This window comes from Pristiophorus japonicus, chromosome 2, assembly GCF_044704955.1.
Source record: "Pristiophorus japonicus isolate sPriJap1 chromosome 2, sPriJap1.hap1, whole genome shotgun sequence".
Classification (NCBI taxonomy): Eukaryota; Metazoa; Chordata; class Chondrichthyes; family Pristiophoridae; genus Pristiophorus; species Pristiophorus japonicus.
Window position 1 is genome coordinate 8538659 of NC_091978.1, and position 13709 is coordinate 8552367.

Genomic DNA, 13709 nt, shown 5'->3' on the forward strand with positions numbered 1-13709 from the left:
ATCCCCTCCCACGGGGCAATTCCCCACGCGGGGTGGAAAGGGGTTGGCGCGTGTCCGACGGGCAAGGCGGTAACGTACACTGCCACAAAAATAAACGAAGGCAATTTACAAAATGTCTTCACCTCCGTCCCGAAAGAGGTGCTAACGGTTCTTTAAAAAAGGGGACATTTTGGCCCCAGTGGCTCCAAATTCTCTGCTGCTTTAAATAGAAACATAGACAATAGGAGCAATAGGAGGCTATTGGGCCCTTCGAGTCTGCATCGCCATTCAATATGATCATGGCTGATCCTCTATCTCAACACCATATTCCCGTTTTTTCCCCATACCCCTTGATGCCTTTTGTGTCTAGAATATGCTAAGGTTTTGTATAATTAATACATTAATACCTGCAATGGCTTCTCTTCCTGCCCCCTGCATCGTTACCTCTGGTGTCCCCCAAGGATCTATCCTTGGCCCCCTCCTATTTCTCATCTACATGTTGCCCCTTGGTGACATCATCCGGAAACACAGCGTCAGTTTCCACACATACGCTGATGACACCCAGCTCTACCTCACCCCCACTTCCCCCGACCCCTCCACGGTCCCTAAATTGTCAGACTGCTTGTCCCACATCCAGTACTGGATGAGCAGAAATTTTCTCCAATGAAATATTGGGAAGCCCGAAGCCATTGTCTTTGGTCCCCGCCACAAACTGCGTTCCCTAACCACTGACTCCATCCCTCTCCCTAGAGTGAACCAGACTGTTCGCAGCCTTGGTGTCATAATTGACCCTGAAATGAGCTTCTGGCCACATATCCGAGGCATAACTAAGCCCGCCTATTTCCACCTCCGTAACATCGCCCGCCTCCGCCCCTGCCTCAGCTCTTCTACTGCTGAAACCCTCATCCATGCACTTTGTTACCGCTAGACTTGACTACTCCAACTCACTCCTGGCTAGCCTCCCACAGTCTACATGACGTAAACTTGAGGTCATCCAAAACTCCGCTGCCCGTGTCCTGAATCGCACCAAGTGCCATTCACCCATCGCCCCCTGTGCTCGCTGACTTACATTGGATCCCGGTTAAACAGCGCCTTGATTTCAAAATTCTCATCCTTGTGATCAAATTCCTTTATGGCCTCGCCCTAACCTATCTCTGCAACCTCCTTGAGCCCTACAACCCTTTGAGATATCTGCGCTCCTCTAATTACTGCCTCTTGCACCGCTACGATTTTAATGGCTCCACTATTGGTGGCTGTGCCTTCCGCTGCCTGGGCCCCAAGCTCTGGAGTTCCCTCCCTAAACCACTCCCCCTCTCTACCTCTCTTTCCTCCTTGAAGAAGCTCCTTAAATCCTACTTCTTTGTCTGTCCTGATATCTCCTTCTTTAGCTCGGTGTAAGTTTTTGTCTGATAATGCTCCTGTGAAACGCCTTGGAACGTTTTACTCCTTTATCAGCAAGGGCAGACATCGACGAGGAGATCCAACACCGCCTCCAGTGCGCCAGTGCCTTTGGCCGCCTGAGGAAGAGAGTGTTTGAAGAGCAGGCCCTCAAATCTGTCACCAAACTCATGGTCTACAGAGCTGTAGTGATACCCACCCTCCTGTATGACTCAGTGACGTGGACCATGTACAGTAGACACCTCAAGTCGCTGGAGAAATACCACCAACGATGTATCTGCAAGATCCTACAAATCCCCTGGGAGGACAGACGCACCAACGTTAGCGTTCTCTACCAGGCCAACATCCCCAGCATCGAAGCACTGACCACACTTGATCAGCTCCGCAAACCAGTCCCACCCACCCTTTCCCTCAACCACCATCTGTCCCACCTGTGACAGAGACCGTGGTTCTCGTATTGGACTGTTCAGGCACCTGAGAACTCATTTTTAGAGTGGAAGCAAATCTTCCTCGATTCCGAGGGACTGCCTATGATGATGATGGTCTACTACTTTAAGGGGGCTGTAAAAATACAAGCTATTCTGCTTGTAGCTCCACTACCAGGGTTGTTGATTGCGAACCGTGTCCTAACTCAGAACAAGACGCCGCTAAACTTCAGCAGCAGCCGGGGAGCCCAGGCTCCCGGGAGAGCAATGCCAGGAGGGGAACAGAGACCAAACGAAAAATAACAACTTCAAACTTGTCTGAGGTTGACCACGTGTGTTGATGGGCCCGCCAGATCTTCCGGGCGCTCCGTCGAGACATTTACAGACCGTGCGTGCGGAGAAACGTACCAGAGAAACTGTCCTTGTCCAGCGCGATCAGGTCCCTTGCTTGGTAAAGGTAACATCGGAGGTGATATCTGGTCCCATCTGAAAACAGCACAAAAAATCCCATCGTTCAGAAACTGACCACCCATCTTTCTCTTTCCTTCCCCGCCTTGTTTCTCCGAAGGACGGGACATGGGAAATGAAATTTCAATTTGACGTGCGGTTTGAAACATAAACATTCTTGGGATGTGGGCGTCGCTGGCAAGGCCGGCATTTATTGCCCATCCCTTGTCACCCCTGTAATAGAGCTCCATCTAGTGGACTACTGGTGTACTGCAACTACTGGTGTAAATAATAAAAGGCGCGTTTGGCAAAGTCACATGACAGTTTTTCTATCTTGGTGCCATCTTGAGTCGTGTGTTTCTTAGCGATATCGTAAGGATACATATCACAACCCCGAGAAGGTGGCAATGCATCTACTTCTTCAATCGGTTTGATTTATCCGAGTGACATGCTGGGCCAGTTACGTATAAAGTAAGAAATAGGAGCAGGAGTCGGCCATTCGGCCCCTCGAGCCTGCTCCGCCATTCAATGAGATCACGGCTGATCTTCGACCTCAACTTCACTTTCCTGCACTGTCCCCATAGCCCTTGATTCTCTGAGTGTACAAAATTCTATCGATCTCTGTCTTGAATATATTCAGTTGTTGCTGGATCGATTGTTAATTTTAAATTGGAGATTGATAGCTTTTTGTTAACTAAAGATATTAAGGGATATGGGGCAACGGTGGGTATATGGAGTTAGGCCACAGATCAGCTACGATCTCACTGAATGGAGGAACAGGCTCGAGGGGCTGAATGGTCCACTCCTGTTCCAGTGTTGCTATGTTTAGCCTATGCCCGTCCCATGGTAACACTGGACCCTAGGGGCGTAGCGGCAGCTCTGATACCCAGTGTTGTTGGGACACAAATAGCAGGAAATGTACCAATTGGGGTCACATTATAATACATCCAAGGAGTGAGCGTTTTGCTCAGGGCTGATATTCCTGCCGCGGAGTCAGAAGGCGAAGGATTCGAGCCCCACTCCAGATACTCCCTGTGAAGTGTAGTTCAGGGCCGGGAGAGGGGGAAACCATTGGGACTTTGATCAGTCTGTGTCTGTGGGGAGCACACATCATTAACGTTTCAAGGGCTGACCTCACACACCCACACCTGTTAACACAATCACTCACACACACATTCAACCACACATAAACGCACTCAGGTGCAAACTGATCCATCTTTATTCCAGCCCAAGAGTGCCAGCGTGACAAAGGCACCCGGCTTATATACAGGTGACCAAGCACACGTGCCACATGCGTACAGCCTGATGACCTCCGACCGCGGCGCCCTCTGGTGTCTGGTGACCCCCCAAGCATTAATACATAACACCCACACACACACACACAGACACTCACTCACACCCACACACATACATTTACTCATACACCCATTCACACACCCACACTCAAGCATACACACGCTCGGACATTTTCACCCACTCATACACACACGCACACACATTCACCCGTACCCACACACACACATACACATACACACATCAATACACCTGTTCACACACACACACACACACACACTCACATTCACACACACTCACACTCACATTCAAACACGCGCACTCACACTAACTTTCACACACCCACACTCAAACATACACACGCTCGGACATTTTCACCCACTCATACACACACGCACACACATTCACCCGTACCCACACACACACACACACACACACACACATCAATACACCTGTTCACACACACATAATCACAGTCACACACACTCACACTCACGTTCACACACTCACACTCACGCTCAAACTCACACACACACTCACACATTCAAACACACGCACTCACACTCACACTAACTTTCACACACCCACACTCATACACACACACACACACACACTCACACTCACACATTCAAACACGCGCACTCACACTCACACACACACACACTCACGCTCAAACTCACACTCACACTCACACACACACTCACACATTCGATCACGCACACACACACTCACAAACACTCACACATGCACACGCACACGCACACACACTCCCCTGCACACATTCACAGTGACACAGGAGCAGGACACACTGTACTCACGGTCAAAGATGCAGGAGACAGTGGGTGTATTCACGCCCAGGTTGAGGGTGGACATCGACTTCTCCTCGGTCTTGTCGTCTGTAACTCCTCCCTGTAAAACAGAGAGAGGTCACAACCCAACGGGAACAGGGCAAGGTCATTTAGGACTGAGATCAGGAGAAATTTCTTCATGCCATGATGACGGAGCTCAGCACGCGAGTGCAATAGACAACGCTGAAGTGTTTACAACCATCTTCAGCCAGAAGTGCCGAGCGGATGATCCATATCGACCTCCTCCTGAGGTCCCCACCATCACAGAAGCCAGTCTTCAACCAATTTGATTCACTCCACGTGATATCAAGAAACGGCTGAGCGCACTGGATACAGCAAAGGCTATGGACCCCGACAACATCCCGGCTGTTGTGCTGAAGACTTGTGCTCCAGAACTAGCCGCGCCTCTAGCCAAGCTGTTCCAGTACAGCTACAACACTGGCATCTACCCGACATTGTGGACAACTGCCCAGGTATGTCCTGTCCACAAAAAGCAGGACAAATCCAATCCGGCCAATTACCGCCCATCGGGAACAGCGTGCAGTCACAACCCATCGGGATACAGGGAGAGGTCACGACCCATCGGGATACAGAGAGAGGACACGACCCTTCGGGATACAGGGAGAGGTCACGACCCATCGGGAACAGGGAGAGGTCACGACCCATTGGGAACAGAGAGAAGTCACGACCCATCGGGAACAGAGAGAGGTCACGACCCATTAGGAACAGAGAGAGGTCACGACCCATCGGGAACAGCGCGAGGTCACGACCCATTGGGAACAGAGAGAGGTCACGACCCATCGGGATACAGAGAGAGGTCATGACCCATCGGGAACAGAGAGAGGTCACGACCCATCGGGAACAGCGCGAGGTCACGACCCATCGGGAACAAGGAGAGGTCACGACCCATCGGGATACAGAGAGAGGTCACGATCCATCGGGAACAGGAGAGGTCACGACCCATCGGATACAGAGAGAGGTCACGACCCATCGGGAACAGGGAGAGGTCACGACCCATCTGGAACAGGGAGAGGTCACGACCCATCGGGAACAGACCGAGGTCACGACCCATCGGGATACAGAGAGAGGTCACGACCCATCGGGATACAGAGAGAGGTCACGACCCATTGGGGGGGCGAGGCTCTCCCAACATTCTTAGCAATAAGCTCACGTTAGTTCTTTCCTATTCTCCTCCTCTCCCTCGAGGCTCTGACCCCTGCTGGGTACTGTTCTACAGTCAGCCAATTTGTGCACAGCAAGCTCCCACAAACAGCAATCTGATCATGGCCAGTTCATCGGTTTTTTAGTGATGTTGATTGAGGGGTGCAGGAGACTAGGGATAACACCTCTGCTCGTCATCTTTTACATCCACCCGAGAGGGCAGACGGGGCCTCGGTTTAATGTGTCATCTGACAGTGCAGCACTCCCTCAGCACTGCACTGGAGTGTCGGCCTAGATTTATGTACTCAAGCTCCTGGAGCGGGACTTGAACAGAGGGGTCGGAGATCAATACTAGCTCCTCCTGGCTCCGCAGGAAGGTTTTTATTTTTAGCATTTCAATTGTAAAAAGGTTTTCCTTCCAGCTCCGGCCAGCTGGGGCCTTTGAAGACGCCCAAGTGGGTCAGGCCCGTCCATCAACCTGCTCGCCTCACGGTATACAAATTTACAGAGGGCTCCGCCTACAGGTGTTAGGCCTCCAATTAACATATGCAAAGGGGGCCTAGTGCCTGCTTTAGTAGCCACCAGGGAAGCCTACACCAGTATGGCAGCGATCGTAACACAGGTGCCGATTGGGCACGGCACATGATGTCCCGAAATTGGTCCTTTTTGCCCCCATGTTCTGCCCGGGTGTGTGATGTTTGCTGATGTGATGATTGCGTATGGAGTGTGTATGTTTGTCTACATCTAATCTGAGGACTATGTGGTTGCTTATGTTTAGGGCCGCTAATGTAAAGAGTGTAATGTAGCCAAGTTTACTGACAATACAAAGATGGGTAGGAAAAGCAAATTGTGAGGTGGACACAACAAATCTGCAAAGGGATATAGACAGGCTAAGTGAGTGGGCAAAAATTTGGCAGATGGAGTATAATGTGGGAAAATGTGAGGTTATCCACTTCGGCAGAAATAATATTAAAGCAAATTATAATTTAAACGGAGAAAAATTGCAAAGTGCTGCAGTACAGAGGGACCTGGGGGTCCTTGTGCATGAAATACAAAAAGTTAGTATGCAGGTACAGCAAGTGATCAGGAAGGCAAATGGAATGTTGGCCTTTATTGCAAGGGGGATAGAGTATAAAAGCAGAGAAGTCCTGCTACAACTGTACAGGGTATTGGTGAGGCCACACCTGGAGTACTGTGTAAAGTTTTGGTCTCTGTATTTAAGGAAGGATATACTTACATTGGAGGCTGTTCAGAGAAGATTCACTCAGTTGATTCTGGAGATGAGGTGGTTGAGTTATGAGGATAGGTTGATTAGGTTGGGCCTATACTCATTGGAGTTCAGAAGAATTAGAGGAGATCTTATTGAAACATAAGATAATGAGGGGGCTCGACAAGGTGGATGCAGAGAGGATATTTCCACATAGGAGAAATTAAAACTAGGGATATAGTCTCAGAATAAGGGGCCGCCCATTTCAAACTGAGATGAGGAGGAATTTCTTCTCTCAGAGGGTTGTAACTCTGTGGAATTCTCTGCCCCAGAGAGCTGTGGAGGCTGGGTCATTGAATATATTTAAGGTGGAGATAGACAGATTTTTGAGCGATAAGGGAGTAAAGGGTTATGGGGAGCGGGCAGGGAAGTGGAGCTGAGTCCATGATCAGATCAGCCATGATCTTATTAAATGACAGCGCAGGCTCGAGGGGCCAAGTGGCCTAATCCTGCTCCAATTTCTTATGTTCTTATATTCTTATGATTGTGTGTATGTATGTGTTTTGGCGCGTGTGTGAGTATGTGTGTTCGTGTGTACACTTGTGCATGTTCGTGTGTGTGCATGTATGTGCACGTTTGTTACCTCAAGGCTTGACTATCCCAATGCACTGCTGGCTGGTCTCCCACATTCTACCTTCCGTAAACATGAGGTCATCCAAAACTCGGCGGCCCGTGACCTAACCCGCGCCAAGTCCCGCTCACCCATCACCCACTGTACTCGCTGACCTACATTGACTTCCGGTTGAGAAACGCATCGATTTCAAAATTCTCATCCTTGTTTGCAAATCCCTCCACGGCCTCGCCCCTCCCTAACTCTGTAATCGCCTCTAGCCCTACAACCCCCCCCCCCCCCCGGAGATGTCTGCGCTCCGCTAATTCTGCCTTCTTGAGCATCCCTGATTATAATTTTTATGTCGGTGTTGTACTTATGAATAACTCCACGAGGCACTGTGTTGTACTCCAACTGTAGTGACCTTGGTCCTTTATTTGTAACTCCAGACTGAGGCAGCCGCATGGTGAGCAGCCTTTTATACTGGGCCCTGCACACCTATGCAGTTGATCCTCAGGTCTTCCACCGCAGTGCCCTCTGGTGGACAGCCTCTGCCACAGGGGCAGGAAACCCCGGTCTCCACCAGTTGCACCCTCTGGTGGTGCCAGCATAGTATATACACAGTGTAAACCTTATTGATAGTGCATCAGGTAACAAGTCTCCATCTTATGCAACTATACAGTAACTACACAGAGAGTATATCTATAGTCTGCATATATAACAATAATCGCTCAATCTAAGCTCTGAAATTGCCTCCCTAAACCTCTCCGCCTCTCTACATGTCTCTCCTCCTTTAAGACATTCCTTAAAACCTACCTTTATGACCAAGCCCTGCCCTATTATCCCCTTATGTGGCCTGGTGCCAAATTTTGTTTTACAACGCTCCTGTGAAGCACCTTGGGAAGTTAAGGACGCTGTATAAATTAAGCTGTTGTTGTTACATGTGTGTGTGTGTGTGTGTGTGTGTGTGTGTGTGTGTGTGTGTGTGTGTAGGTGAGGAATAGTTCATGAAGCTGTTGTGAGACTCTCAGATTCAGGGAGGTTTAACTCACCTTCTGTCGACAGCTCTCTGCGAGTCTCCCTTGTTTATTGTGTGAGTGCGGTTCGTATTCCCTCGTCTCTGCACTTCCGTCCGGGGAGCGACTGCTCTCCACACCAAACCATCTCGACCCAGTCTCACAGTGCACCAATTAATAGCTTTCCGACAGGCCCTCCTTGCGGCCCCACTAACCACCCCCCACAGTCTGAAGCCAAGGTACACAGTGGAGGCAGCTTACTGGTGGTCCAGACGTTCCTCACGAGCAAACATCAGTAAACGCTGGCACCCGCCACTCCCCGAGCTTCACCGGACCGGCGATGGGGCCACATCTCTGATGCCCCCCCTAAGACCCCCCCTCCCAAGCTCACGTCCCACACTGCCACAATCAGATGCTCACCGGGACCGACAGTTACGTCCGGCGACTGAGGTCCGCCCATCCGGGGCAGGACAACAACAATTTGCATTTATATAGCGTCTTTAATGTAAACGTCCCAAGGCGCTTACAGGAGTATAAGAACATAAGAAATAGGAGCAGGCCCCTCGAGCCTGCTCCACCATTTAATACGATCATGGCTGATCTGATCATGGACTCGGGTCCACTTTCCCGCCCGCTCCCCATAACCCCTTATCCCCTTATCGGTTAAGAAACTGTCTATCTCTGTCTTAAATTTATTCAATGTCCCAGCTTCCACAGCTCTCTGAGGCAGTGAATTCTACAGATCTACAACCCTCTGAGAGAAGAAATTCCTCCTCATCTCAGTTTTAAATGGGCGGCCCCTTATTCTAAGATCATGCCCCCTAGTTCTAGTCTCCCCCATCAGTGGAAACATCCTCTCTGCATCCACCTTGTCAAGCCCCTCATAATCTTATATGTTTCGATAAGATCACCTCTCATTCTTCTGAATTCCAATGAGTAGAGGCCCAACCTCCTCAACCTTTCCTCATAAGTCAACCCCCTCATCTGCGAAATCAACCTAGTGAACCTTCTCTGAACTGTCTCCAAAGCAAGTACCATGAGACAAAACAATTTGACACCGAGCTGAGTAAGTAGAAATTAACGCAAGTGACTAAAAGCTCGGCTAGGTTTTAAGGAGCGTCTTGAAGGATCAAAGAGAGGTGGAGAGGTTTAGGGAGGGAGTTCCAGAGCTTAGGGCCCAGGCAGCTGAAGGCACGGCCACCGATGATGGAGCGATTATAATCAGGGATGCTCAAGAGGACAGAATTAGAGGAGCGCAGCCATCTCGGCGAGTTGTGGGGCTGGAGGAGATGACAGAGATAGGGAGGGGCGAGGGCATGGAGTGACTTGAAAACAAGGACGCGAATTTTAAAATCGAGGCATTGCCTGTTTGCGTCGGTGTGCTATCCGCCGAAACCCAATCCCCTACCCCCGCCCCACCCCCCCACCCAACCGGGTCACTGTCAAGGAGACCCCCATGCCCCCCGCCCCCCATCATAGGCAGTCCCTAGAAATGAGGATTACCTACTTCCACGCCAAAAAAGGGAAGAGTTCACAGGTGTTTCAATGAATGAACTAATATTCCGGGTCCTGAACTATATCCTGAAGGGTGGAAGATGCCTGTGCGTGGATTTATTTAACACGTGGTGGCCGTTGTACACCAGCCACCATGCGGGCTTGACAGAGCTAGGTCTTGGTCCAGTGGCAAGGGTTATCTAAGATGACTGGAGACCAGCTCTGCTGCACAGACCTAGTGCGCACACATATCGCAGTGTGGGCTGGGCCCGTGCTGCCCCTGGATCCCTCGCCTCTTCTGGGCCCCGAACTCTCGCCTCTCCTGGGCCCCGGTCACTGCCCTCTACAATCTCTCGCCGCTCCTTCGCCCCCGACCTCGCCGCTCCTGCTGTCCCTGCCCGCGCTCCAATCACCGACCTGGACCTTGCTGCCGTCACTCTCCTGCAGCCGGCCCCGACCCACACCTCAAACGTGCACCCCAGCGAGAGTCGGCAGGCAGGAGAACAAAGCCGGGCCCAAGGGCCCGAGGGCAACGAGGCACACCGCCAAGAACGCAAAGCTTCACATTACCCAGGAACTTGGACAGACCCCAGAGTCCCCGGCACTGTCCCTTTAAGACAGGCCACACAACATTGCTTTTGCAGAGCGATACAGGGGAGGAGAGAGAGAGAGAGAGAGAGCGAGAACGAGAAGGAGAGAGAGGAAGGTTTAACAGTCGGAAAAGCGAACTTTCCACAACTCAGGATGTGCGGAGACAGGAATAAATTGCCACCAGTCCAGTCGTGGCGAACACATCAGTTCCTTATTTCTTTCATCCAGTCTATGCCTGCGATCAGCCATTTCCAAATCACCTCATAACCCGTCCTATGTAGTCAGTATAAGCCCAGCTACTCATAGGCCCGCTGGCAGCCAGTCAAGACAAATATTATACTTTTTTGTAAACTAAATTAAAACCATTGAGAATATTTCTGTCGAGTGCAGAAGCTCAGCAACTCTCTCAGGGCTGCGGGGAAGGAAGGTGACGGGACCTCGATCAGGTGGCTCACAGTCGGAGAGTACAATTTATCGAATTATTGTTACTGCCGCAGGGAGTGCTTAAGGCAGAGAGCATTGCATCAGTTTAAAGGAAAATAGGGAGAGAGCGGGGCAGTGGGATTAGTTTGGGATTGATACAGGGCTATGGGGAGAGTGGGGCAGTGGGATTAGTTTGGGATTGATACAGGGCTATGGGGAGAGTGGGGCAGTGGGATTAGTTTGAGATTGATACAGGGCTATGGGGAGAGTGGGGCAGTGGGATTAGTTTAGGGATTGATACAGGGCTATGGGGAGAGTGGGGCAGTGGGATTAGTTTAGGGATTGATACAGGGCTATGGGGAGAGTGGGGCAGTGGGATTAGTTTGGGATTGATACAGGGCTATGGGGAGAGTGGGGCAGTGGGATTAGTTTAGGGATTGATACAGGGCTATGGGGAGAGTGGGGCAGTGGGATTAGTTTGGGATTGATACAGGGCTATGGGGAGAGTGGGGCAGTGGGATTAGTTTAGGGATTGATACAGGGCTATGGGGAGAGTGGGGCAGTGGGATTAGTTTGGGATTGATACAGGGCTATGGGGAGAGTGGGGCAGTGGGATTAGTTTGGGATTGATACAGGGCTATGGGGAGAGTGGGGCAGTGGGATTAGTTTGGGATTGATACAGGGCTATGGGGAGAGTGGGGCAGTGGGATTAGTTTGGGGATTGATACAGGGCTATGGGGAGAGTGGGGCAGTGGAATTAGTTTGGGATTGATACAGGGCTGTGGGGAGAGAGCGGGGCAGTGGAATTAGTTTGGGGATTGATACAGGGCTATGGGGAGAGAGTGGGGCAGTGGGATTAGTTTGGGATTGATACAGGGCTATGGGGAGAGAGCGGGGCAGTGGAATTAGTTTGGGATTGATACAGGGCTATGGGGAGAGAGTGGGGCAGTGGGATTAGTTTGGGATTGATACAGGACATTGGAAGAGAGTGGGGCAGTGGGATTAGTTTTGGATTAATACAGGGCTATCGGGAGAGAGCGGGGCAGTGGGATTAGTCTGGGATTGATACAGGGATATAGGGAGAGTGGGGCAGTGGGATTAGTTTGGGATTGATACAGCCCTATGGGGAGAGAGCGGGGCAGTGGGAGTAGTTTGGCTATAGATACAGGGCTATGGGCAGAGAGAGGGTCAGTGGGATTAGTTTGGGATTGATACAGGGCTATGGGGAAAGAGCGGTGCAGTGGGATTAGTTTAGGATTGATACAAGGCTATGGGGAGAGTGGGGCAGTGGGATTAGTTTGGGGATTGATACAGGGCTATGGGGAGAGTGGGGCAGTGGGATTAGTTTGGGATTGATACAGAGCTATGGGGAGAGAGCGGGGCAGTGGGATTAGTTTGGGATTGATACAGGGCTATGGGGAGAGAGCGGGGCAGTGGGATCAGTTTGGGATTGATACAGGGCTATGGGGAGAGAGCGGGGCAGTGGGATCAGTTTGGGATTGATAGCTATGGGGAGAGTGGGGCAGTGGGATTAGTTTGGGGATTGATACAGGGCTATGGGGAAAGAGTGGTGCAGTGGGATTAGTTTAGGATTGATACAGGGCTATGGGGAGAGTGGGGCAGTGGGATTAGTTTGGGATTGCTACAGGGCTATGGGGAGAGTGGGGCAGTGGGATTAGTTTGGGATTGATACAGGGCTATGGGGAGAGTGGGGCAGTGGGATTAGTTTAGGGATTGATACAGGGCTATGGGGAGAGTGGGGCAGTGGGATTAGTTTAGGGATTGATACAGGGCTATGGGGAGAGTGGGGCAGTGGGATTAGTTTGGGATTGATACAGGGCTATGGGGAGAGTGGGGCAGTGGGATTAGTTTAGGGATTGATACAGGGCTATGGGGAGAGTGGGGCAGTGGGATTAGTTTGGGATTGATACAGGGCTATGGGGAGAGTGGGGCAGTGGGATTAGTTTGGGATTGATACAGGGCTATGGGGAGAGTGGGGCAGTGGGATTAGTTTGGGATTGATACAGGGCTATGGGGAGAGTGGGGCAGTGGGATTAGTTTGGGGATTGATACAGGGCTATGGGGAGAGTGGGGCAGTGGAATTAGTTTGGGATTGATACAGGGCTGTGGGGAGAGAGCGGGGCAGTGGAATTAGTTTGGGGATTGATACAGGGCTATGGGGAGAGAGTGGGGCAGTGGGATTAGTTTGGGATTGATACAGGGCTATGGGGAGAGAGCGGGGCAGTGGAATTAGTTTGGGATTGATACAGGGCTATGGGGAGAGAGTGGGGCAGTGGGATTAGTTTGGGATTGATACAGGACTTTGGAAGAGAGTGGGGCAGTGGGATTAGTTTTGGATTAATACAGGGCTATCGGGAGAGAGCGGGGCAGTGGGATTAGTCTGGGATTGATACAGGGATATAGGGAGAGTGGGGCAGTGGGATTAGTTTGGGATTGATACAGCCCTATGGGGAGAGAGCGGGGCAGTGGGAGTAGTTTGGCTATAGATACAGGGCTATGGGCAGAGAGAGGGTCAGTGGGATTAGTTTGGGATTGATACAGGGCTATGGGGAGAGTGGGGCAGTGGGATTAGTTTGGGGATTGATACAGGGCTATGGGGAAAGAGCGGGGCAGTGGGATTAGTTTAGGATTGATACAAGGCTATGGGGAGAGTGGGGCAGTGGGATTAGTTTGGGGATTGATACAGGGCTATGGGGAGAGTGGGGCAGTGGGATTAGTTTGGGATTGATACAGAGCTATGGGGAGAGAGCGGGGCAGTGGGATTAGTTTGGGATTGATACAGGGCTATGGGGAGAG

General features: G+C 51.0%; 1 protein-coding gene across 1 annotated transcript in view; it reads right to left on the minus strand.

The window, feature by feature from the left end:
• Window positions 1-13709, minus strand: part of dysf (dysferlin, limb girdle muscular dystrophy 2B (autosomal recessive)) — a 220083-nt gene that overhangs the window by 161771 nt on the left and 44603 nt on the right. Inside the window, exons 10-11 of the mRNA XM_070859521.1 lie at window positions 4361-4451; window positions 2211-2288 (exon numbers count right to left, since the gene is read on the minus strand). Coding sequence (XP_070715622.1) covers window positions 2211-2288; window positions 4361-4451 — 169 coding nt within the window. The remainder of the gene's footprint in view (window positions 1-2210; window positions 2289-4360; window positions 4452-13709) is intronic.